Source organism: Micrasema longulum, unplaced genomic scaffold (assembly GCF_059751315.1).
Source record: "Micrasema longulum isolate JH-2025_06_02 unplaced genomic scaffold, ASM5975131v1 h1tg000031l, whole genome shotgun sequence".
Lineage (NCBI taxonomy): Eukaryota > Metazoa > Arthropoda > Insecta > Trichoptera > Brachycentridae > Micrasema > Micrasema longulum.
This window is the reverse complement of record NW_028277238.1, coordinates 787,882-814,901: the sequence shown is the minus strand read 5'-3', so window position 1 is coordinate 814,901 and position 27,020 is coordinate 787,882. Positions and strand designations below refer to the sequence as shown.

General features: G+C 31.1%; 3 protein-coding genes across 3 annotated transcripts; 2 read left to right on the top strand and 1 right to left on the bottom strand.

The window, feature by feature from the left end:
- The first annotated feature begins 1,321 nt into the window (after positions 1-1,321).
- Positions 1,322-17,857, top strand: Mtr4 (exosome RNA helicase Mtr4). Its single transcript, XM_088224372.1, has 17 exons — positions 1,322-1,601; positions 1,695-1,811; positions 2,773-3,015; positions 5,107-5,281; positions 5,541-5,652; positions 6,072-6,274; positions 6,966-7,212; positions 7,449-7,639; positions 8,159-8,260; positions 8,332-8,608; positions 8,694-8,866; positions 9,049-9,276; positions 9,344-9,585; positions 13,499-13,735; positions 15,308-15,470; positions 15,569-15,731; positions 17,513-17,857. Exons 1-17 carry the CDS (start codon positions 1,501-1,503, stop codon positions 17,668-17,670), a joined length of 3,132 nt encoding a protein of 1,043 aa, XP_088080498.1. The 5' UTR covers positions 1,322-1,500; the 3' UTR covers positions 17,671-17,857.
- Positions 17,858-17,859: 2 nt separating this feature from the next.
- On the bottom strand, positions 17,860-18,788 carry LOC148285481 (uncharacterized). The gene has a single exon (XM_088224447.1). The coding sequence runs from the start codon at positions 18,649-18,651 to the stop codon at positions 17,926-17,928; it is 726 nt and encodes a 241-aa protein (XP_088080573.1). The 5' UTR covers positions 18,652-18,788; the 3' UTR covers positions 17,860-17,925.
- A 1,937-nt stretch (positions 18,789-20,725) lies between these two features.
- Positions 20,726-25,157, top strand: LOC148285480 (putative dimethyladenosine transferase). Its single transcript, XM_088224361.1, has 5 exons — positions 20,726-20,925; positions 21,039-21,225; positions 22,685-22,988; positions 23,652-23,873; positions 24,923-25,157. The coding sequence occupies exons 1-5, from the start codon at positions 20,868-20,870 to the stop codon at positions 25,067-25,069; spliced, it is 918 nt and encodes a 305-aa protein (XP_088080487.1). The 5' UTR covers positions 20,726-20,867; the 3' UTR covers positions 25,070-25,157.
- The last annotated feature ends 1,863 nt before the right edge of the window (positions 25,158-27,020 follow it).

Here is a 27,020-nt window from a genome sequence, read left to right as displayed (position 1 = left end):
CTTCCAAAAGAACGTCAAAATGATCAACGTGCCAAGGAAGTTACTAAATCTGTACTGTCTCTTTTGAAAGATCTGAGATATCCTGATTCCAATAATAAAGAAAACAAAAAAAAAATTCTTTAGAAGCAGGAAAAAGTGTAGACAAAAAATGTATAGAGAGTCTTAAACAAGCCGTAAACGCAACACAAAAAAAGCTCAAACACAGAAAACGATCAAATCAAAATCAATCAAAAATATGAAGACGAAAAATACGAAATCAAATTATTTGAATAGCAGCAATATAGAATCACAACTTATAAAGGCTGCTGATGTTATTTTCCATCAAGCTGATGCAAACAACGAGTTTTTTGCAGGTACCAGTAAGAACAATATCATTGAAATATATGACGCAAATTGCCAAAAAATCAACAAATTTGTTGATGTAATTCCTTTAGAACATCATTCAGCAGAATATTATCAAGCAGAACATTATAAACCATTAAAAGTCCTAATTAAAAATACTTTCATAAAGAAAACATAGAAAAGGCAATGGAACTGGAAGACGAAATTTATTCTCTTATGGATGAAGATGACAAAAAACTCAATAGCCGCAAATCATGCAAGAATATTGCTCTCCATGGTCTAGAAAATGTGAAACCAAATATCCTTCAATTAAATAGACAAAACTGTTGTGCATGTAATTACGTTGATTATTATAAATTTAAGATGCCTAATGGGTGGATGAAATGAATTATGTGCAAAAATTTAGCTTGCCCTACTTGTGCTACTGACGCTTTGAGTTGTGAGTTTATTTGCATAAAATATTATGGAGGTTAGTTTTACGAAAGACATTATTGTAATTCTTACAAGAAATAAATATTTTATGATTATTCTGATGTTTTTATTACCTACCCTCTAATAATTTAATTCAGTTATTATCAATATTCCTAAAGATGTTCCTAATGACACCAAAGGCGTCCCTATAGACCCCGCAGTGCAGGTAAACAGGAACACTTGCATTAACGGTATTTATTTAAGAATGTGCAATGGTAACCCACAAAATAAGGAAACAAATAGTTGAAGAGACACAAAAACAAACTCTGTGTCCAAAATTATCATCTATATAGCTAAAAAAAACACGATCTACGCTTACTTATATAACACAAACTGTCCCTATACACCCCGTTTTACGGTACCATTAGCTGCGAAAAAGGAAATCATGATTTTGATGATCTAAAAAAATATATCAGACGGAATTTTCCGAATTAAGCGTTATTGTCTATGGTTAAAACTTTTACTATTTATGATTTATGGTCAAATTCCAATCATTATCGCAATTCTCAATTTAATCTGTGGTGCTGTGGTCTGTGACTGCCGCCAACTGACATGTGCGTTTGATTCCTGCGCTGTCTTTTCTGGATTTTCCTGAACGCAGATTAAACAATAAATCAAATTTAAAAGTTTAAAGAAATAAATGCCATGAATATTAGATTATAAAAAACACTGTATTTTTAAATTAAAATGTCCCAATTAGATCAACTTTTTTCTTGCTTTGATGACGAAGATGATGTCGCTCCGGCCCCAGCACATCCCGAAAGTGGTGTAAACAACAAAACACAAACGTAGGATTTACATAATATACTGTAGCAAAGCTTAATGAATACTGTTCTTTGGAGTTATTGTATTAACAATTGTATTTGTTTGAATTATTTTAGTGAGAATGATACTGAAGAAGCTGATGTTAAGAATCAAAAACGGTCCCACGATTATGATAACCACGAAGCACTTAAAAAGCTGAAAGTCGAAGGAGATGAACTCCTAGATGACATTAAGTGAGTTAGAAAATATTATCCTTGTTCAGTTTTGTAGTTTAAATTATTAGCAAGAAGTTATCGGGTGTTATACTTGTTTCCATTGAAAAAAAATTTTAGGTCAGGATAACGTTACTGTTAATTTATATTACCAAATTAACACCGTACTAATTGAAATTGCTCCCATTTCTAAATCATCCTAATATACAGGTGTTATTTAAACCCTGTCACATCCGAAACCACGATGATCAGTATGAGCAAGAAGACATATTGGCACATTAAAATATATTTTTAGAACAAATCAAATTTAAAAAAATAAAATATCAAAAAAAGCAAATGGTTGCTTACTTCTGCTTACTGTAAGCAACAATTTGTTTTTTTTTAATAATATTTTATTTTTAAAATTTTTCTTTGTTCTAAATATTTTTTTGATATGTCTTTTGTCGGCCTCGTAGTGTAATGGTCAGTGTATTTGTCTACCGTGCAAGAGGTCTCGGGTTCGATTCCCGACATGGTCGATATGAAATATTATTTGAAAGAGTGTTTTTACACTAGAATATTTCATAGTCCCTGGACTGGCACCTGAAGCGTAAGACTGATCATCTTACATTCATGTAACAAAAATGATCAAGATACGCTGCGATTGGTGTACCAATGTAGTGCCCTATGCACCATTAGGTGTGGAAAGGGAATGATGATGATGAATATGTCTTCTTGTCCATACTGATCATCGTGGTTTCGGATGTGACAGGGTTTAAAGAACACCCTGTATTAATTCATAGAGTAATTCTTAGTCTAGTTTATTTTTAATTTAATTTTAAAAAAAATATCTTAAAAATTAATAAATTATTATTTTATTATAAAATTATTATTTATCTTTAAAAAATATAATATTTTGTGAAATAAAAAAAAAAAATGTTTGCTTAAATTTTAGCCTTGCTATTTAATTTGTAAAAATTAAAAAAAAAAAATTTTTTTTTAGCCCAGATGTGCTGGACTCCAGGATTATAGTCCACACTTTAGAAACTTACGAGGGATGTACTCACGAAGTGGCAGTGCCCCCGGGCCATGAGTACCAGGCTCTTCAGTCTCCACAGGGCCCCCCGGCCAAGCAGTACAAGTTCATCCTTGACCCTTTCCAAAAAGAAGCGATTGTGTGCATCGACAACAATCAATCGGTCTTGGTATCAGCACACACTTCCGCTGGTAAAACTGTGTGTGCAGAGTACGTATTTATTTGAAATTATGAATATACTTATATCACATTTATAATTATGAATATATATCACATTTATAATTAAGTACATAAGATTTTTGTTGATGATTGCCTCATTAGGTAAACCTTCAAGGAGACATACATTTACGCTGTATCTAAATGTAGTTTCACTATTTTTTTATTGGTCAATGAAATCGTTAGTATTCAACAATAAGGCTTAGAATTCGAGCTGCCCATGTGCTCTGTAGCTGCAATACATTTAACTCCTTTCTGTAATTTATCTTTACTAGGAAAAAGTTCTAAAATAAAAAAAAAAACAATTAAACTGTTAACAGAGACCTAGAATCCCAATCTTCCAATCGTTGTTAAATGTACATCACCTTTGAGGTGTGTTTCATGAAAATGGTGCCAAATATATGATTATAATAATAAAAACATGTATTTAGTTTTATTCAACTTTTATTCATAATTTTTACCAACAACCTAGTTTTGTCTGTCTGACGATGTCGGTCACGACAAAACCCGGTCACTGGTAAAATTCTAAATAAAAGTGGAATAAAACTATTTACATATTATTATTATTATAGTTAAAATGCAGTTCCAACAAGAAATATCAGTAGAAAACTCAATGATTTATATAAAGCAATATTCTGAAATTTGGTAAATAATATTTTGATTGAAAGCGATACTTAATTGAACCACACTAATTTGTATTTGGCTGTTATTGCAATGTTATACTGTAATGGACTCTTTGGAAAAATAATTTATAACTTGCTATTAAAATAGATATAAATATCTTGGACCATTTTCCGACCATCGATGAAATTGTTTGTGCAGGGAAATATCTAAAGAATGGGAAAAGAGTCGGGCAAAGGTGGAATACTAAAAACATTGTTGATTAAACTAACTGGTATAAGAAGATGTATATAAATTGAAAAATAGTTTTTAGGTGTTGCCTAGTAGGTAAATTGGTTCAGCCAGATGAATCTCTCCCACATGATTAAGGTTTCAGCTCTTTTACTTCACAAAAGTCAACAGATGGAAGAGTTGAGGAAATGTGGATGTTTCAACATAGGCAGAATGTTGAATGTTACACAGCGTGTAACGTGGCCACTTAAATCAGCCAATGACAGGTCATCAGCCCTGTAAATGCCTAGACTTCCATATTCCCTTCTCAAAAATATTTTTCCTTTCTGTTTTAACAAATTTAGGTGCAAAAAAGTAGTTTGGATGCAAATGTTCAGCGTCTTCACACTTTAAAAGTCCGGAATAAAAAACAATGTTTAAGGGATTAGGTTAGTGGTACGATCATTGTACTTCACATAAAAAGGCTTTCCTTTGGCGTGTAATATTATCGCGATATGTTATTGCTCAGCGTTCCAGAAAAGATTCTTGCACACATAATCTTAGTCAGAATAAGGGCTCCTGTACTGCAGATTCTGAAAGTTAACAAAACTGATTTTATTTGGGGTACCCACCTGGAAATTTTGGAGCAACTCTTAGCAGAGTCATGCCGATTATTCAACTTTAGTTTAGTGCCAGTATCTTATATGGGTGCGAATCGTGGTACCTTACCAAAACTCAAAACTTCCGACTTTTTAGAGTGCTTGGGAGGAAATTAGTTTTTTATTTTTTAAATTAAATATTTGCGTTCTTATGATTTGTCCAAATATTTGAATTTTAGGGACCATTTACCAGTTTTAAATAACTCACTATTAGAAAATTGAAATCAAGTTGCAGTAGAGTACGTGATCCGTCAGTCCAGGACATTAGCCACGGGACCACAACCGGATTCTAAGCATAAGATGATTCGATTGAACGGACGCAGTAGTGGACCTGGCTTGGACACGAACTTCGGATGCCTTAACCAAGGTTGCCTCCTCACGCCTGTGGGCTCCCACTGTCCTAGAAGGCCGTCGATGAAAATTTTTCTGCTTTATTCGGCGGAACTTAGAGACACGGAAGGAAGTGAGGGTGCTAGCAGACAATAAGGTCTCTCGGAGACGTCTGGTGATGTCCACATGCTTCACTTAGGAGTTGATGTGGAAAACATGAAGATTAAAATAAAAACTTTCAAATAAATTAAATTAAATTTTTTAGGTATGCTATTGCTTTATCTCTAAAAAATAAGCAGCGAGTCATCTACACTACTCCTATTAAAGCTTTATCCAATCAGAAGTATCGAGAATTTTATGAAGAGTTTGTTGATGTCGGTTTAATTACTGGCGATGTGACTATTAATCCCACTGCTTCTTGTTTAATCATGACGACTGAGGTAAATATTAATCCTAAAAGATAATTTTTTTTTTCAAATTTCTTTTAGACCATTTTATTTATGTATGTAAATTGCATTGTTAAGTATTTAAAATGGTTATGGAACTGATAATTGAACCTCAGATCTCTGATCGTCTCCACAACCATTCAGACAAGGTGGTCATAACTTAATATTACTCATTTAATCTATAAAAAATATTTACAATTGTTGCTTGGTTTAATAAATTAAAACTATGAATTTATAATTTTTTTTATTTCAGATTTTGCGTAATATGCTTTATAGAGGATCTGAAGTGATGCGAGAAGTAGGTTGGGTAATATTTGATGAAATCCACTACATGAGGGATAAGGAAAGAGGTGTTGTATGGGAAGGTTGGTTTTTTAAACAATTATTTGTTCTGTTATGAGCTGCAATTTTTAAATTGCGGGTTCTATAAAAAAATGAGAAATATTAATTCTTCTTCTTTGTTTTTTTATGGCCTTTTCACCTTTTAACTGAGGTATTCTAGCCAGTGTTGAGTTTTCATTAAATGTTTTTCATGTATCCATTAAATTTATGTATAAAACTGAACCTGGTTGTGGTCCTGTGATAGTGTTATGAACTCACAGATCGAAGGTTTAAATTCCTCGATTTCCATATTTCCAACGCAAGTTTATTACGACTTAGGAAATGATATGAAAATTGAAACATTTGGATAAATAACTAAAATATATCTTTAAAAAAAAGTAAACAAAATCCAGATCGCGCTTAACTAATAAAATAATAAAGTATTGATATGATTTGTGTTCAGAGACCTTGATTCTCCTGCCTGACAATGTGCGATATGTGTTCCTGTCGGCCACTATTCCCAACGCGCGACAGTTTGCGGAGTGGGTGTGTCGCCTTCACCACCAGCCGTGCCACGTACTTTATACAGAGTACCGCCCGACTCCCCTCCAGCACTACATCTACCCTTCTGGAGGTGATGGCATACATCTTGTAGTCGATGAAAAGGTATCTAAAACTATTTTTTAATACATACTTGTATCATGTGGATTCTTTGAAGATTTAATGTTTTACAAAATAGGAATAACATAAAACAAATAATTTATAACGCAGTGGAAGAATTCTATTGTTTCATTGTGTACATCGCTGTCTCTGGGGGGAATAAGAATACAGTTCTGTGTATGAAATATAACCAGAATCCTGGACAAGTGTTTCTGACTCGAAGGCAAAAAAGGAAAGGTAAAAATCCTGAAAAAGAAAATCAACTGGAGAAAAATCCGCCTCATAAGTTGTTGGTGCGTTTACATACCATGCTTTAGGTCCTGGGTTCGATTCCTTGGGAACACTGACATATTTCACTGTCCCTGGACTGTCACCTGAAGCGCGAGACCTACCTTTCTGTAACAGGTGATCGAGATATTTTGCTTATCAATATAGAGCCTTATGCACCATCAGGTGCAGATAAGGTTTTGATGATGATTGTGTACATATTTCATTAAAAAAATATATGATTTACCCCATGTTTGCTATTTTTATTAATTAATCTGTATGAAAATAATAAATAATAGTCTGAATTTACATCAGATCCATGCGAAAATCCCTGTTTTATAGTATGAGGGATCTCAATTAGGTATCTCCATAAAGTCAGATTAACAATTTATTTAATACCGAGTTATGCATTTTTAAACTTTACCTTTAGGGGCAGTTTAAAGAAGACAACTTTAATACCGCAATGTCGGTCCTGGCCAATGCTGGAGAAGCTGGAAAAGGAGATCAGAAGGGGAGGAGAGGGGGCATTAAGGGAGGTGGAAATGAGAAATCCAATATTTTTAAGATTGTCAAAATGATCATGGAAAGAAACTTTGCCCCAGTCATCATATTCAGTTTTAGTAAAAAAGACTGTGAAATATACGCTATGCAAATGGCCAAGTTGGATTTTAACACTGGTAAGAAATTTACATTTAATTTATTGTTTTACAGTTAGTTCTTATATGTTTATAAGGTGTACTGTACTTCTGCACATAATATGTATAATATATTTGTATTCTATGTACGCATAATGAATTTTATTTGTTATTTTTTTCTGCTTGCATTTGACTTGACTCGGTCCTCCGTGAAGTTTATTTAGTATTTGTTTTTCAAATTTAACTTTACATTTCTATGGTTTTTGCTTCTGTTACAGTTGAGGAGAAAAAGTTGGTAGATGAAGTATTCAATAATGCAATGGACGTGTTATCGGAAGAAGATAAAAAATTACCTCAAGTAGAAAACGTTTTACCTCTTCTTCGGCGAGGTATTGGAATTCATCACGGTGGACTGTTACCTATTCTTAAGGAGACCATTGAAATATTGTTTGCCGAAGGTCTCATCAAGGTGAATAAAAATACATAATTGGAATTATTGTCAAGTTGAAAATCGAAATTCTCATTCTATTTGTTACAGTGTAACTACACAGTTGACCATTGGGATATGAATCTCTGCGATAATTCCTCAATGGTTAATCGAGGATCTGACTCGAATTTAATATCAGATTTAGGTGCATGTTTTAGATTTCTATTGTCCGATTTGAACCTATGAGACCAAAATTAATATCTAGCACTTCACCATAAATTTATTTAATGACATGAGTGGTCTTGTTGGCATTCAAGCCCTGACATACAGTGCCTGATGTGTTCTTGGTCAATTTTCGGTTCGGGCTTTAAACCTTAACAATAATATGGATTTTATTATTCTTAAATAAATGCTAAACAATTGTTCAAAGTAAAACTCACGGGCGTATTGACTTCACCGTGTCTGGACACAAACTGCACTCGAATGGCAGGTCATAAAATACAGTTGGGTTGTTTTGTAAAGTAAATAGGTTATCTGTATTCACAATAAGTTTATTTTTAGGCTCTTTTTGCGACAGAAACATTTGCAATGGGCCTCAACATGCCAGCCCGAACTGTTTTGTTTACAAGCTTAAGGAAATTTGATGGAAAAGATTTTCGTTCCGTAAGTAAAAATTATGCAATCAATTCACAATGTAAATTATCATCTTGGGGATTAGTAATTTTCTTTCGTAGATAACGTCCGGTGAATACATTCAAATGTCTGGCAGAGCTGGCCGTAGAGGATTGGATGATAAAGGAATTGTCATTCTTATTGCCGATGAGAAATTGTCCCCAGCTGTTGGTAAAGATATAGTACAAGGAAGTGCAGATCCCATAAACTCCGCATTCCATCTCACATACAATATGGTCCTTAATCTCCTCAGGGTAGAGGAAATTAATCCTGAATACATGCTAGAAAGAAGTTTCTTCCAGTTTCAAAATCAGGCTAGTATACCTGACTTGTTTAAAAGTAAGTGGCTTTTTTATTATTATTTTTTTTAGTAATTTTTTAATTATGATTACATTTTGTATGTATTTTTTTTTTTAATCTTCAGAGGTAACAGAAAAACAAGAAGAGTGTAGCAAAATGATAATTCCTAATGAACAATCTGTAGCTTCATACTACAATATAAGGCAGCAGTTGGATTCTCTGGGAGCACAATTTAGATCATTTATCACCATGCCTCAATATCTTAAACCCTTCCTTCAACCCGGAAGATTGGTTAAGGTTTGTAACTTTAATTTATTATTTCTGGTTTCTATTTAAATTGAAAATTAATTGCACCAACTAATGTATACAATCAGTACATTATAATATTTTAATCTGTTTTGAAGACAGGTGCTACACAGCATAGCAATCTTTCGATTTATAAAGAGTTTTTTAAATTTTAACCTAATAATATTTTTCAGGTTAAAAGTGAGAAAGAAGAATATGATTGGGGCATAATAGTAAATTTTAGACAACAGAACCCGGGACAAGGTGATCAGCGAAGGGGTTTAAAAGGAAAAGGTCCTGATGATAATAATCCTCTTACAGCCGATTGTGTCATAATAGTGGATGTATTGCTTCACGTGCAGAAATCAACCAAAACCGAAGAAGATGCCGACGCTACACCGCTCCCATGTCCAGAAGGCCAAGTATGAAAACTTACAATTGTATCATTGCAATGCAACAGCTATTTGCTAAATACTATTTTTATTTCAGTCTGGAGAAATAGAAGTAGTACCGGTTGTTCATACACTCTTATACCAGCTGAGTTCTCTCAGAGTTTACTATCCTAAAGATCTGAGACCTTCGGATAATCGGAAATCTGTTCTGAAAACTATTAACGAAGTAAAAAAACGCTTCCCAGAAGGTCCACCACTCTTGAATCCTATTAAAGACATGAAGATTAATGACCAAGTATTTGAAGATTGCATAAAAAAGATTGAGCAACAAGAAGAAAAGTTAGTAAATTTTTTATTATTTATAAAATTTATATCTTGCTTATTAATCACAATATTTAACAGTGATAGTGAATATTTTATATATTTTACAAAAGTATGGAGTCACCTGCAATTGTACAAACTACTCATGATGGTGGTGTTCTTGATAAAAAGGCTAAAAAAAGACTCAAGTACGGACGAATGACAGATGTTCGAAAACTATTAAATGTTCAGAGTCATACGACTGGGGATGATTGCCGCTATATAAGTCTGAAGTGCTTTCAAAATGTTCTAGAATTGGCAAGGAAACAATTAATTAAAGAATTTAATTTACCGAAATCTGTGAATGAACAAAATATATTCTAATGTGCATTTATTAAATTGACAAAGGTAGCACAAAGAAGATCTTGAGAAGAAAATGCAGACCGTACTAAATTTCACGAGAGTTTATATAAATACCAGGTGAGATTTAAGGAAGAAGACATTACAAAGGAAGTCCAGGTTTGTGCAAAGGCTTTTTAATCAATTTTTGGTATTGGTGAAAGAAAGTTGCAGATTTTACAGAAGTCCCTAAAGGAAACCGGATTGCCCCCCAAAGATTGCAGGGAAAAGACTGATAAGGTCGCATAAATTACCTAATCAAAATGTTAACCCAGTGACGGAACACATTTCTTCATTCAAAGGTAGAAGCAGCCATTATAGTCTCCATGACACCCAAAAAACATATTTACCTAAAGATTTAACAATAAAAAAAATTCATTCCATGTACTTGGAAAAATATCGTACTTTTCCGGTTTCGTATGAATCGTACCGTATACTATTCTCAACCAAATTCAACATAAGTTTCGGTTATCCCAGAGTTGATTCCTGTAGTACCTGTGATGAATTTTCTGCAAAAAATCAAAATCTGCATTACAATGAGTCTGAAATTAGAAGACTCCAAATTTAACTTCAACTCCATAAAACTAAGGCACAAGTATTTTATGATAGAAAACGGGAAGCCAAAATACAAAGCAGAAAAGCTTAGCATTTTGAATCAATATGCATGTACTTTGAAAAAAAAATATCTGTGCCAAACATATCCACAAATGATGTTTATTATCGACGATAATTATCAATTTTCACATTTAATGTTCATGTTCTTTCTGATGCTCGATGTACATTTTACATATATCCGGAAACAACAGCAAAAAAGGAAAGTGATGAAGTATTTTTCTTCTTATACCTTTACCTACGTAATGAAGTAAAACATCTTCATATTTTTTGCGATTCCTGTTATGGACAGAATAGTTATACAATTAAACAGCTCCTGCACAATCTGGTTCATATTGAAAATCGTTTGAATTCCACCAAGGTTACATTCCCTATAAAAGGCCATTCGTACATGGAGTGCGACAAAAATATGGAAGTTATAAACCAAAAGACAAGAGTCAAGATGCCCGATGAACCGAGTCCGTATGAAGTTGTGGAAGTAGAAAAGAACAATTGTGTCCGATCCTGGACAAAACATCTGACGCCTAATACAAACCTAAATGTCCATTTCAAACCCGACCAATTAAGGAACTATACGTATCCAAAGAAGATCCTCGTTCTATATCATACAGGGAATTCTACAACTCTCAATGGGTTCGTTCAGAAATTACAAAGTCTACAAAAAAGACAATGACACAGATAAGGGAAAATGAATTTGAACTTCCAAAATTGTCCTACGACCATCCACTTCCACTGTCAAAGGAGAAATATAATAATTTACAACATTTAAGGAAGTTTTGTGGTGACAAAGCTGCAAATTATTACAATAGTCTTACATTTAAAATAGTATGATTTCCCATTTTTCCCCTCATTCATAACAATTACTTTTCTAGTATTTTTATTTTTCCATTATTCAATATTAAACAACAAAGTATAGTCAACATATTACAATATTTTTTTGTTTTAATTTAAACCTTAACAAAACTTCTAATGTAACATTTACTAGATATTGTGAATTGAAATCCATCCTCAACCTCCTGATTACTTCTGACATCCACCCTTTATGTTCTGTATATTGGAGACATGGGTTAAAAATAATATATTTTGTATGGAAGATATACGAGGGCGGATTGAAAATGAAGCTACATAAGTAGGAAAAAAACTTTTTTTTTTTTTTCAAAAACCATTTATTTCTCTACATAGTCTCCCTTTACTTCGACACACTTAGTAAGACGATATTCCAACTTTTTTATACCATCTGAGTAATACGATTTCAGGAACCTCTAAAAATACGCGTTAGTTTCGGTAATCACTTCATCGTTTGAGTTGAATCTTTTTCCTGCGAGCCATTTTTTCATGTTTGGAAACAGGAAAAAGTCTAAATCTGGACTATAAGGTGGATGATCAACCAATTCAAAGTGTATTTTACGTAATTTTAGCATCGTATCTAATGCTGTGTGAACCGGTGCGTTGTCTTGAAGAAAGAGCACTTTTTCTTCTTTAAATGTGGTCATTTTTCCTTGATTGCATCATTCAATTGATCCAATAATGCACGATAATACTTTCCTGTGATTGTGGATCCTTTTTTAAGGTAATCGATGAGCAATATTCCGAGTGCATCCCAAAATACAGTGGCCATAACCTTGCCAGCCGATTTCACTGCCTTTGCCTTCTTCGGAGCACTTCCACCAGCTTCCACCCATTGTTTCAATTGATTTTTGGTTTCAGGTGTATAGTGGTGCACCCACGTTTCATTAACAGTTATTAATCGACGCCAAAAATCAACAGGATTACGCTTTATCATGTCCAAACACTGCTGTGAAGTGGTCTCTCGAACTCGTTTTTGTTCGACACTGAGCAAACGCGGCACCCATCTTGCCGATAGCTTTTTCATATGCAAATGTTCATGCAAAATGTTTAACACATGTTCATATGAGATGTTTACCATTTCAACAATCTCACGCAACTTCACTCGGCGATCATTCATAACTATATCGAGGATTTTCTTGATATTTTCTTCAGTAACCACCTCTTTTGGCCTTCCTGTTGATGGTATTGTTGCAGTGCTTGTTCGGCCGCGTTTAAATTCAGCAATCCAGTATTTTATCATGTAATCTGACGGAGCAGACTCACCGTAATGTTTATCGAGCTTTTCTTTTGTCTCTTTCGCTGTTTTCCCTTTCAAATAATAGTGTTTAATCATTGCTCGAAATTCTCTTTTTTCCATTTTTAAAGAAACACAAAAGTTGTTTACTTCAAACGACTACAACAAATAAACTAATCTATGAATTTGGGTGACATTTTAACATCTGCCGTTTGACAGATCGCAATTTGGAAAAAAATAATCTTTTTTGCGTTTGTGCTGCCATCTAGCGCTAGGTAGCTTCATTATCAATCCGCCCTCTCAATCATCAATGCTTATACCTGGGTCCACCGTAGTAAGGCGCTGGAATAAACCCGCAATCCGTCATCTGTGAATTTTTTTTTTTGTAAAATGGATTGTATTTATCCTAAATCTGAGCAATTTATAAAGCATGCTAAAAATCCAGAGATTTCAAAGTAAAATATTTTTTATGAGTGTAAAAATGATCATCGAATTTTAATTTCATTCGGATAAATTTTATTTAGCAGATATTTTAACAATGCTCCTTGTTATTTATTGCCGTATTTATGCAAAAAAGATTTATTGTAATACACATTTAAATTTATATTCATCCAATCGTCTAAACATTTAAGTCAATGGCATATTTAGGTTTGTAATGTATTGTTTTTATGACCAATGTCAATAATTTGTGAGTGGTGTAATATCTAAGAATTGACTTTGTATATTTACATTAAATATTATCTTTCAAAAGTATCATGATAGGTGATTTTAGTGGTGGTAGAATTATTTATCTTTCAATTCTTCTGTATTATGTAATGCGTACTACTTAATTATTAATTGACGTGTCCTTAATTACAGGTTGTATAAACATCCCCTACACAAAGACCCAAATAAAACAGCTCTTTATGATAATTACTGTAAGAAATTGGAAATCTTGGCAGAACTGAAGTCTTACAGAGAGGACTTAAAAAAAGCTAAAAGTTTACTACAAATGGATGAGCTCCGTTGTAGGAAAAGGATTCTAAGACGCTTGGGTTATTGTACCGCTACTGATGTCATTGAAATTAAAGGACGGGTGGCGTGTGAACTGAGCAGGTACTTTTAATATGTTTTTAAATTACTCAAATATTAAAATTTTTGTGGCCATTTTTGAGTTATAAATAATTTGCTATATTAAAATAGGAATAGGGAAGTATCACATACTACGAATACCGATAAAAATACATGAAATGGATTTAGAAAAATGAATTGTATATATTTAAAAAAATATATATATTTTTATTTTTTTTTGTTTTTTACAATAAACATAATAATAAAACAGAGTATTAAAAAAATAAAGCATAATTACATAGCAATGAAATACATATTAATAGAAAAATAGTAAACAAAAAATCCCACAAAGTACACAAGAAAATATTAATGAATTTTTGCTCTTATAATAAATAATGGTCAGTTATAATATTTTTGTGTAACATAAGAAAAAAAAAAAATTCTGTGAAAGATAATATGTTATGTTTTTATAGTAAATAAAAAATATTTTTAAAAAAACACAAAAATATTCCTTATTATATTATAAAGGGCAATAAAATAAATCATAGAAAAAAAGAGTTCATATCTTTAGTTTGAATCCAGGATATTGCATGTTTTTTAAAAGAAGGAAAATTTTGAAAGTTTGGAATCAATGAAATATTATCAGTAAAAAAAGAATTAAAAAAAATTGGGCCTATAAAATATGCATGTTTCTGTGCGAGCCTTGTTTTACAATGTGGTATTTCTAACACATATTCAAAATCAATATGGATATTTATTTATTTATACATCAACGGTTCAAAGAACCTTTAAAAAAAAAGATTTACAGAAATAATCACAGCAGTGCACAATAATTATGTAGTACATAATATAAATTAATAGAATAATTAAAACTAAACAATTTAGTGAACATATAATACAAAAAAAGTAGAAAAGAAACATAACATCTCTAAATAAAAGATAACAATAACCATGAGAAAATATTATGTTCTAAATATAAATAAAACACAGTAAAGTTGAGAATAACTGGATAATAATAATTTTAAAAAATTAATACAACATTAGTACTTTAAAAATTATAAGTTTTTTAGAGCAATAAAATAAAAAAAAACAAAAAAAAACTTTAGTTAACTAAATAATACGCTTATTTGGTGAAATCATCATCATTAGTTGGTTGGAAGAAGTTGAACTTTGGCAATAAATCCACCAATGTACAATTTAAATTATGTCTTACATGTTAAAATAAAGAAATAAAAAATCGCATATTCCAGGAAACAAAGTTTAATAATATATTTTAAAATAAATCCATTACTTTTCTAAAAAAATAATGAGTCAGAATACGTTTTAATTCATGAATAGATTATTGTGCAGAAATGTTTTCATACTTAACTTGAAAAAAGAAATTATAAAAAAATATGTCTCTAGCAGGTTTGAACCTCTGAACTGAGAGTGTATGTATGTATTTAAAATTATGTTTTATTCTATTTTATATAATTTTGAATGTTTCAATAAAACACACATTTTACCGTCTGTAAAAAAAACATACATTGAATCTGATTTGATATTCATTGAATTATTTTAGATTAATTTATTTAAAGTAATATTTTTCAACTAATTCAAATTTTGCTTTATTAACAGTGCCGATGAATTATTGATGACAGAAATGATGTTTAATGGGTTATTCAATTCTCTGACGGTGGAGCAATGTGTAGCCCTATTAAGTTGTTTTGTGTGCGATGAAAAAAGCTCTGAATTACCCAAGTCCACTGATGAACTTTCTGGTCCATTACGGCAAATGCAGGTAATGTTTAATAAGCATAACAGTTTTTAAAATGTTAACTGAATTAAGTTTTCCCAATGACTCGTTCAATTCTGTATCCTAATATTTTTATGTGACAGGAATTGGCAAGAAAAATAGCAAAGGTTTCAACAGATTGCCAATTAGAGATTGAAGAAGATGGCTATGTAGAAAAATTTAAACCATTTCTGATGGATGTTGTCCTTGCTTGGTGCAAGGGAGCTTCATTTCTACAAATTTGTAAAATGACTGATATATTTGAAGGTAAGCTCAATTAACAATATTATATTAAGACAGATAAGATAAAATTGAAAAATCATAAAGCAACTATTCATGCATAACATTTTGTATCTTGTATATTGATTGTATATCAATGTGACGTACAAACATTTCAAGAGTTTTTTTTTTTTGGGTAATGTAATTGAAGTTTGGAATAGATCAATAATGGTGATGGTAATTTTAATATAATTCCTCTCCATGTATCATAATGTGTATTAGTGACTCATTCGACTTTGTTTACTATTGTTTTTATGGGCTATATGCTGGGCCTTAATAATTTATTGTGCTTTTTTAAAAAATATGTTTTGGTTGCAATTGCCTAGTTATATAATGTACATTGTAACTGGCAGTAGTGCTGTATTGTACATTTAACTAAACAATCAAATTAATGTATCAATGATTTGTAATGTTTTCAAAGGAGATTTATTTTTGCAGATGACACCGCATTAGTTATTTTAATAAATAGTTAAATTGGGCTCATGACTATGGTCTTATTATAAATGAAAAAAAGACTATGCTTGTACATAAAATCTCCACATGCCAAAAAATATGTTTTGGCTAGTATTATTGCTCATTGCACAAATTGCTTACATGATGGTATATCTAACCCATGTAATTGTGAACTCATAGAATTTGTAGAGTACAAGTATTTGGGTATTTTTATAGATCATAATTTTAAATGGGATCATATATTTAAACTTTGTGATTGATTGCTGACTCTTGTGAGTACTTTTTATAAATTATCTTTTATTTTGCCTAAAATCACTCAAAAAATGATTTATTTTTCTTTAGTAGAATTAATAATAAAATATAGTGCATTAGACTAAAACTAATATTAAAATGATCCAGGGTCTACAGTACTCTATAGTTAAGAGAATAGTACCAGCAGAGATTTACGAACAAACAAGTGATAATGTTTTCCTGTACAAAACACTGAAAACTCTGCCTGTTCGAGGATTAATGTGGCTTTGTATCATTTTAGAACAATTTAACAGTAATACATTCAAAATTCCTCTCAAGCATAACCATAATACACGTTTCACATATAATTATAGTTTGGTAGTACCAAAAGTATGTAATAAGTATGGTAATAGAACTCTCAATTATTTAGTACCTAGCATTTTTAATTTATTGCCGAAAGATCTTAAATTGAACACACAATGTAACAAGAACAAAATAAGAAAGTGGCTACTCGATCAAAAGTTTATGTATGAATGCTTATGTGTAAATATTTTAATTTTTCATATAATTTCCTGTATTTAAAAAAAAAAATTAAGAAAATAAAAAATTATTATTTGTATATACATGTATATTCTGATCTTTCCGGCTGTAAATAATAAATATGAATAATTTATTGTTTATTTATAAAATTTAATTATATTTTATTTTATTTATTTATAAAAAATTTATATAATATTATATAAGCTGGTATAAATATAATCTCCACCAACAAGCTACAGAAAGTGGCTTGGTGGAATTTAAGTTTTAGTAAAAATATGAAAATTGAAATGTTAAAACTGTAAAAATGTAAAATTACATCAATAAAATATAAAAAAAAAGACTTATATTAAAACAGAGATGGGGAGCACTTTTTGAGGAGGGAATATAGAAGTCCAGAAATTTACAGGAATTATGACCTGTCATTGGCTGGTTTACTGGCTGGCATCACATTACACAATGTAATGTAATGTTATCCGGTCCTTGTCTACAAACATTTGGAGATACTCAAAATATTGTTTTTGGTATAATAACTTTATCTTTGCCAGGTTCCATTATAAGATGCATGCGTCGTTTGGAAGAAGTATTGCGTCAACTGGTTCAAGCTGCTAAAAATATTGGTAACACCGATTTGGAAGCCAAATTTACTTCTGGAACAACTTTGCTGAAAAGAGACATTGTATTTGCGGCTAGTTTATACCTTTGATAAAATATTTTGACAAAATGTTACTGTTATAAATTATACATCTTAAAACATTTTATACATCTTTCACAGAAATGTAAATTAATTCTGGTATTTTTATGTATTTAAAACAAAACTCAACTATTCTTTCACCAGTTCTCCGTACATAGCTGTTAGTTTGTAAATACCGTCCAATAAAACAAAAATAAAATACAACTTGACTAATTTATTTTCCCAATTCTTGTTTTTTTTTTTTTATTAACAATAAAAAACAACGATTTATTTTTCATGTTGTCGGATGTGATTTACTAAACACGGTTTAAAGTTGAAACCTTTGTTGCAGATATAACAAACGAATTCTCGTTTGTCATTATGAATTCTCATGTGTTGCAGGAGGTTAGATTTTCTTATAAAACATTTCCGGCACTCAGGACACTGAAATTCCTTTTCCCCGGTGTGCTTAGCTATGTGAGCCATCAGTTGGCGTTTCCTAAAAAAACCTTCTTCGCAAAAAGCACAAACATAATTTCTTTCTTGAAGATGAAATTCACGAACATGTTTAGAAAGATAACCGGATATTTGAAATGTTTTTGGACACATTTTACATTTAAATGTATGGCCAGTGATATTGTGTACTTCCTTCATATGAAATACACGAGTACTATAAGCGACAAATTTTTCATCACACACAGAACATCCATACATCTTCGTATCGTTGGTGTGAGTTCGAATATGTCTAGGCAAACTGCTTTTCTTGAGAACTTTACCGCAAATTTTGCAGGATGTCTTAGCATCATTATGTACATGGTTCACGTGAATTTTTAATTGAATATTAGAAATAAATAATTTCCCACACATTTCGCAAATGAAATTAGGACAGTGAACAGACATGTGACGCATGAGGCCGATATGGCTCGGGAACGTCTCCTTACAAGTGTGGCAAGTTAGGACAGATACGTCTATTTTGTCAGGATGATTAGTTTTAATTATATTTGCCAGGTCCATTATATGATCACATTTAACTTTTAGTTCACGTTGTGAGAGGGGTTTATATGTGTCATTTTTATTTTGTTGCAACTATTTGTAAGTGAATTTTTAGAATAATATTTTTTTGTAGCTTCTAAAATATCTTTATTGCTATTTTCTTCGTGGGAATATTCAGTTTTAACTTTTATCTTTGGTTTGTCATCTGAAAATTAACATCCAATTTAATCAAAATAATAATAGGTTAGTTCAAAAATGATTTAAGGAGCTAGAGAATATATTTCAACAGTAAGCAGACTTATATTAATGAGTACCTGATGCGTAGTCCTTATTATAAATATTTTTTTTCAATTTTTTTTGAGCATTTTCAACTTGCATTCGAAACAGATAACTATCTATTAAATTAGAAATACATTTCTCACAAATAAGATATTGATTGCCTTCTGGGTCATCACAATCCATTACCTGGAATGCATGAATGTATGAACAATTTAAATAAATTGCACAAGACTGGTTGCTATGTTCAAGTGATCTTATGAATTGTTACGGACTGTTTGATATTTACAATGGTGACTCAGCTGCATGGACTTTTTATCATAAAAAAAATATATATATTTTAACTAAGAATCAGTAAATTGAAACCTCTATTGAAAAACAGGACTCTAGCATATCGGAAAATGTATCTTTCTTATTTCTTAAAACAAAAGTTTCTAGCATATTTTTCAATTTATCGGTTAATAATAAACAACACTGACAAATTCCCGAAAATGATTCCATTTTAGTACATAAAAACAATTTTAACTATCCGTTATTAAAAAATATATATGTACAAATCATTTCGGAATACCGATAAAAGTATTGAATATTAGTTGTTAAACTCAATTAAAAACATGACCAGAACCGCTTTTTTATGCTCCCACTTGTCAGATTGTTAGATTTATTAATTTGGAATCGTTTGGAATCCGCCACTCCTGTCAAAAATGACATAAACAAAATACTTTTGTAACGAATGTTTTTTTTCGAGGTGCGTTCCGAAATGCCTGCTACGCACCATCATTGGATATATTGTTTGTATTTTTTTTTAAACCACGCAACAATACTTTTAACTATATGCTTTCTAAAATTATGATATGTCATTCCCGGCTTGTGCCTATAACTAAAAATTTTGTTTTTGGCGGCATCCGTGGTGAAGTGGTTGAGGTACTTTTGACTCACTCACGGAAGGTTTCGGGTTCGATTTACAATGAGAACACAAAAATTAAATTTGATTTTTCTCAAGCTTAAGTACATGTGGTGTAATTCACCAGTGTAGTTGGGCCTCCTGGCCTCTTGTGGTGCAAAAGAAAAAAGAACAAACTAAAAACCAAGAATAACATATTTTTACTGAGGGACTTTGTATTTAAGTTAACGTATAAATATTACATGACTACGGAATATTTAAGCAGTGTGAATTTGTTTTTTGGCTGATATGATCAGTTTTTGGTAAAATGTTTTTCTTTAATTTTATTGTCAATAGAATAAAACTTGTAAAAAAATTGTTCGCCAAAAAATATCGACTTGTGAATTAAAATAATATGAATAATCTCGTGCCTCGTCTTTAAAAAACAAATCGGGTGAGTTATATTCATTTACCTTTTTTCGACTCACAACAGGCCAGGAAACGCAACTACAGTGATGAATGGCATTATAGAAGACCGAGGGTTGAGAAAAATAACTTTAATGTTTGTTTTCTCACCGAGAATCCTATTCGAAACCTTCTGTGCGTTTTAATCACTGCACTAAGGAGACCAATATTCAATTATAATGGTTTAGAAAATCAAATTTATTTATGTATGGGTACCATAATATTTTTTTTTGTGTAAGAATAACTTTATCTAAAATTTAGAAGTATTTATGTTTACCAAGGCAGTTGGACGATGTATTAAATATTTTGTACGGATCAAAAGTCTACGTAGAACTACCTTCATGTTTTTTCCTTTTATACATGATTGGATCAGTGGAACATGGAAAATGTATGGTTCTCATTTTTTTTTCATAAACAATTCGGAATACAATATTATTTTGTTTTCTATGTACCATGATATGTATAATCTCTGGTACCATGTGCGCTGACCCAGTTCGCATGTGCCTGTGTTTCTTATTTACTTGTCGTTGGCTTTTTGACAGTTGATTGGCCTAACCTTAAAAAATATTTTTACCTTTTAAATCAACTAAATTGGCATACGATATATACGAAAATGCCTAAAGTGAAAACAGAGAAGAAATCAAGAATTCATAATGACGTTGCAAAACAAGGTAAATAATGGAAACTATGTCTAATAAGTACTACTGACTAATGATGAAAAAAGTGTTTATATGTTTCAACATACTAGGTACATGATTATCATTCCTTATCTCGTTCTTTACAGGTATTATGTTTAACAAAAGCTTTGGACAGCATATACTCAAAAATCCTTTAATCATCACATCCATGTTAGATAAGTCAGCCCTGCGATCAACAGATGTAGTCCTTGAAATTGGCCCAGGAACTGGTAATATGACTGTCAAAATGTTGGAAAGAGCCAAAAAAGTCATCGCCTGCGAAATAGATCCCAGGTATATAAAATATTCTAATAATTACAATAACCTCCCCATTACCATGACTGTTTTACCAAGAGCAAATGTCTAAGGAAGAAGTACACATTCTCTACAATTTCTGTAATGTGGCTGTGATCGAAACAAAAATAAGTTTTTCTACTGACATTTCTTGGTGGAACTGCATTTTAATTATATTAATAAAAATACGTGTTTTCAACTTTTATTTATAAATTTTTACCAGTGACCGCGTTTCGTCGTGACCCGACATCGTCAGACTGGTGGGAGACTAAACAAAATGTTATATACAAGTGCAAGCAGGGGTTGTAAATCATGATTTTATATAATTATGGAAATTAAAGTGTTTAAATTAAAATAAGTATAAGGTAATAATTGTATGAATTAAAGTTTTGTTTGAATGTATATAATAAAAACTGGTGTAAATAATATAATTTTATGAAGCTTTATAATGAAAATGTATTTGAATTAGATGTATTTAAATTTTATTAAAACTATGGCAGGGGCCGCTGGTTGGTAGTTTCATCGACAGCTATGTACCCGGGCCCGAGGTAGTTAAGTGATTCTCTGAAAGCAAAATTTCCGGCAATTAATTCTTATCGATTAGTTTCATTGGTTGTATTTTAATGGATACAATAATGGGGAATGAACATGTGTTACCTGATCGTTTAATATTATTTTATCGGGGCAATTCTTTATCTTTAGCGGTTTATTTCTAAAATTTCAAGTTTATCTAATTTTTTACCTTTGCTGCATGTGTGAAGGAATTTAACATTTATATTTTTATCAAAAACATGTTTTGATTCAATAAGGTGGTTTGCAAACGTGGAGTTTTCCTTGTTATTTCTCCAACCTTGGAAGTGTTCGTTAATCCTAGTTTTAAACGACCTTACCGTTTGGCCCACGTACTCGGCTTCGCATGAACAACCCCTGCTTGCACTTGTATATAACATAAAAATTTGTTTAGTCTCCCACCAGTCTGACGATGTCGGTCACGACGAAACCCGGTCACTGGTAAAAAATTACAAATAAAAGTGGAATAAAACTATATACGTATTTTTATTATTATAAAATTAGAATTAATCGAAATCGAAGCATTATCTTGATAGTCTTGAATGAAAAATACTAGGTACTTACTTTTTATGTTAACCTTTTCAGGAACCGTTTGAATGTAAGTATAATTTTAAAAATTCTGATTAATGATTCATAGTTCTTTTTAGAAAAAACTCATTTTAACTTCAGTCTATAGAATTGATCTATCAAGATGTGTTTCTCAAGATAAATTGATAACAGAAATTATTTATTATCTCCTTTAACTAACCCATTTTAATATCCAGATGGATGCTGTAATGCTGTCAGAAAGCAGTGTCTGAAAGTTGTGAGAATCTAAAAAAAAAAATTGAATTTACTCAAAATATTGTCATGGAATAGGTTTTAAAATAAACTAACTTTTTATTTTCAGACTTGTAGCGGAGTTACAGAAACGTGTACAAGGAACGCCATTCCAACCCAAATTACAAATAATGGTTGGAGATGTTTTAAAAACAGAGTTACCCTTTTTTGATATTTGCATCGCCAACGTTCCGTACCAGATCAGTTCTCCCCTCGTGTTTAAGCTCCTGCTGCACCGTCCGTTTTTCCGCTGTGCTGTCCTCATGTTTCAAAGGGAATTTGCGCAGAGACTTGTTGCGAAACCCGGTGACAAGCTGTACTGTCGATTATCCATTAATACTCAACTTCTAGCGAGAGTTGACATGCTCATGAAGGTAAGAAGATACAAGAATTTTCGTCTTTTTGATTTTGTTTGGTTTGAGACCTATCAAAATATGACAAAATCTATTTTAATTAATTTTAAAAAATGCACCACATGCTGAGAGGCCCAATAAAGAACAGGGTTTAAGAAAAATAACATTTTTATTGTAATTTTTGTGAGAATCAAACCCAGAACCTCTTCCTTAAAACTACTGGGGGCCATTTTAATACCAACTAACAAAGCTTGTATTGCAAAATTTTAATGATACTATAAATTGTATTTTTTATAGACTGCGCTATTTGTTATCGAGTAAATTAATAACTTATTTACCTAGTATATTAAAATAAAATCACTTTGTTTTTAAGTACCACTTATATTTTTATAATTTGACAACCAACTAGTTTCGGCAATACTATGTCTTCTTCAGGGTTAATTACAAACTAACATAACATATTAAAAATGTTCACAGTGAGGGTAGAGTGGGCGTGGCTACGTGAGTAGAGAAGAGGGGGGTTTGTGTGTGGATTTAGGGAGAGGGGACATATTTAAAATAGGACTATTACTAAGATTTATTTGATTATTATTAATATTAAAATTTTTATTGACTTATTATCCTGCTAAATATATCTTTTTTACCTCTGCAAACAGTTATACTTATTGTCTTTTTTAATTATAGGTTGGAAAAAACAACTTTCGTCCACCACCGAAAGTAGAATCTAATGTCGTCCGAATAGAGCCAAGGAATCCTCCTCCTCCTATAAACTTTAGAGAATGGGATGGCTTGACAAGAATAGTCTTTGTTAGGAAAAATAAAACTCTTTCAGCCTCATTTAAACAAACGGCCACCTTAATAACCCTGGAAAAAAACTATAAAGTCCATTGTTCAATGAATAATATAGTAAGGAAATCCTACTTTTTATTTTTTTAAATCACTTGATTAATAATGTAGCATCTAATATGATTTATTTTTATTTATTTGATTTTTAAAAAGATTTTTACATCTATTGCACAACAATAAGTAGAAGTACATTAAGAATACTAGAGCCAATTTTAAAAAAATCCACTGTTAATTTAATGATGCATAATATAGAAGAAGAGAGTTTGCATAATCTATCACACACAATTGCTGACTGTGCAGGAGAGCTATTTAAAGTTTCTTTCCGATTAAATTCTTTAACATACAATTTTGGGTGCTATTTTAGGAAAAATTTTAAATGTGTAAACTAAACAACCAAATAGATGAAGCTGTACAACTCGTATTGTGTTTCTTCTCATATTTGCCCTTTCCATGTTGTTGGAGGCAATTTTGATACAAGTTACATGTACTTGTTTACCTAATAGGACTTTCAAATTTTACGACATTAACTTATTTTATTATTGAAATTAATATTTTTTTCCTAGCGAGTAGCTTTTCACTGAACCTCCCGTAGACCGTATAGAATGGAGCTGCATATTAAACTCATTTTCTCAATTTTGGTAACATATACCTCTTTATCGAAATTCCACAGAATTATATGCATTGAAAGTCTTTTCTTTTTTCTCTTTTCTTTTCATATATTTGCCCAAAATTGTATAATATGAAACTAAAATTGTAACTGATGTGAAAGTACTCATAAAAAAAGTACACTTGTCACTTCGAAACGTAACTATGGGCCAGTGGAGTGGCTACATCCACAAATATTTTATTTAAAAAAAGCGTAAATTTAGTATGTCAATTTTATAATTATAAACATAGTGTGTATTTTTGCATTTATTTTTTTGTTGGATTATTGAAATAAAAACTAAATATACCCATACTAATCTAACAATTTCACAACGGTAATGAGTCTGGTTATTTGGAGATGGATGAAAGTATCTATATAAGTAAAATAAAAACAAGAATATTTTGTAATTGTTTTTCATTGCTACTGTTTTATTAAATCGAGATAATTTGACATTTTGTTTTAGGATATTCCATCCGATTTTGATATAAAAGAAAAAGTAGAAGCGATTTTAACTAAATTGGGAGCTGATCAAAAAAGGGCAAGAACTATGGACATCGATGATTTCATGCAACTTTTACATGCCTTTAACTCAGAGGGTATTCATTTTTAGTACTTACTGAATATGTGTATATAATATAATATGTAATATTTTATACAATACTTATTTTTTATGAAAAAAATATAAAACGCTAAATATATTTTATTGTTTATATGTTTTAAACCTCTTTTGTATGATTTTGAATTTTCTGTATTGTGTATGTGCATTTATAAGTTGTATTGCTTGTAACAAAACTCATACATATTTACTGCATTGAGATAAAATCACTTTTCATGCATACAATGGTACACTCTAATATCAGATACTCGGTATATATTATATGAATGTATCTAATTGAAAGGCATTATTGGTTGATAGTATTTCTTTATTGTAAGTCAAAGTTGATATGATCATAAATAAATTTATGAAATAAAAAGGTAACTGGATAATATTAACAGGAATATGTTTAACATGATAACGATGACAAACATTATAGTAAAATAATATCTAATTAAGTGAGCACAATAAATTCACGGAAATATGTAATTTGGTTTAACTAGACATTATATTTATCTCTTCCTCTTATATCATAGTACCTAATGTAATTCTGTCTTACTCAATAAACATCACTTGTTCAAACATTATCTGTTGTTTACGGAGAAACAGAATTTACAGTAGTGTCTTGTGTATATTATAATTTCCTTCACGAGGAATAAAAGTTGAATAAGAAATTATTCTAGATATGTAGCTAATTATGAAATAAGTACAACTATGATAGAAGATTGCTTAGACTAACTACCTTAGTTTCATAACGATTCACTTAATGGAAGACTCTGCTTGCTGCAAGCAGTCACGAGAGAGGCCATCGGTAACTTAGTGTTACTTCCTATTGCCATATACATACATACTTCCTTACTTACTCTCTACATTTCACTTACTAACTTCCCTCATTTATATTATTTCAAATGTTTAAATCGTAACATTCAACACATACATATTTAACAACGAACAGCCAATTGTAACATTTATTTTGATAATACGTTTTTATTAATCTGTTATTTTTAAAAGCGGAAATAGTTGCAATTGGAGATTAATACAGTCTGTAGATGCAGTGGTAAAATGCATAAATGGAATCATTCATCCAATAAGTCTGTTCTTGAGATGCAAAATAATCTCAGTACACAAAATGAATTAAATGGCGTTTAACGATCTGACAAAACCCTGGCAGCGATAATCTTAGTATCTATTCCTACACCATATAATCAAGTATAGGATTCTTACAGAAATTACTTGATTTCTGCGAAAATTATTGTTCCTTCATCACTAACCGATTGACTCCTACAACTGACGGTTGAGTAAAATATTATTTCTGAAAATTTTGTAACAATACAATATTCTCAAATTATTTAATATTTATTATATTCGAATATTGCACTTTTCAAATGTTCACCAAAATGACAAGAATATTTAGAATAAAATTATCCAAAATACACATTAACTTTATTTTGTTAGGATACCTAATCTTATATACGTAGGAAACAAATGGAATAATTCACTACTTAACATAATTAATTGAAAAACACGTTCCAGTGATATTGACATGTTCGTATTAACTAGTTATTATTGTCGGAAGATAAGTTTATGGATCTAATACTTGTAAATACCAGACTGATATCGTACACTATAATCATATTACATGAGAGTATTCATTAACTATTCTATTCTGTGTGTTGGACTGTTGGACAGCTCGCAATATAAAAACATTATTGTCAAGGAGACACTGTAGCTATCCCTATATGCTTCTCAACTTCGCCCGATTGGTTTCCCACCAAACTTGCCAATTTATTACAAAATGTATATTTAACATTGGGTATTAAGTAATAACTATAACATATAGTGCAAACTTATGTCATTTGGTGCAATCTAATCATATTATTTCTCCTAGGAAAGTGTTTAAATTTATCCTTATTCACCTCTATAATAAAAACCATCCTGCCATTTGAAGTAGGTATGAACTAATGTA

Excerpts from the sequence above, each read along its gene's own strand:
- Mtr4 (XM_088224372.1), top strand. The coding sequence starts at position 1,501 with ATGTCCCAATTAGATCAACTTTTTTCTTGCTTTGATGACGAAGATGAT. Across the intron at positions 1,812-2,772 it reads GAACTCCTAGATGACATTAA|CCCAGATGTGCTGGACTCCA; the intron begins GTGAGTTAGAAA and ends ATTTTTTTTTAG. Across the intron at positions 5,653-6,071 it reads AAGAGGTGTTGTATGGGAAG|AGACCTTGATTCTCCTGCCT; the intron begins GTTGGTTTTTTA and ends ATTTGTGTTCAG.
- LOC148285481 (XM_088224447.1), bottom strand. The coding sequence starts at position 18,651 with ATGGACCTGGCAAATATAATTAAAACTAATCATCCTGACAAAATAGAC.
- LOC148285480 (XM_088224361.1), top strand. The coding sequence starts at position 20,868 with ATGCCTAAAGTGAAAACAGAGAAGAAATCAAGAATTCATAATGACGTT. Across the intron at positions 22,989-23,651 it reads GAGTTGACATGCTCATGAAG|GTTGGAAAAAACAACTTTCG; the intron begins GTAAGAAGATAC and ends TTTTAATTATAG. Across the intron at positions 23,874-24,922 it reads ATTGTTCAATGAATAATATA|GATATTCCATCCGATTTTGA; the intron begins GTAAGGAAATCC and ends ATTTTGTTTTAG.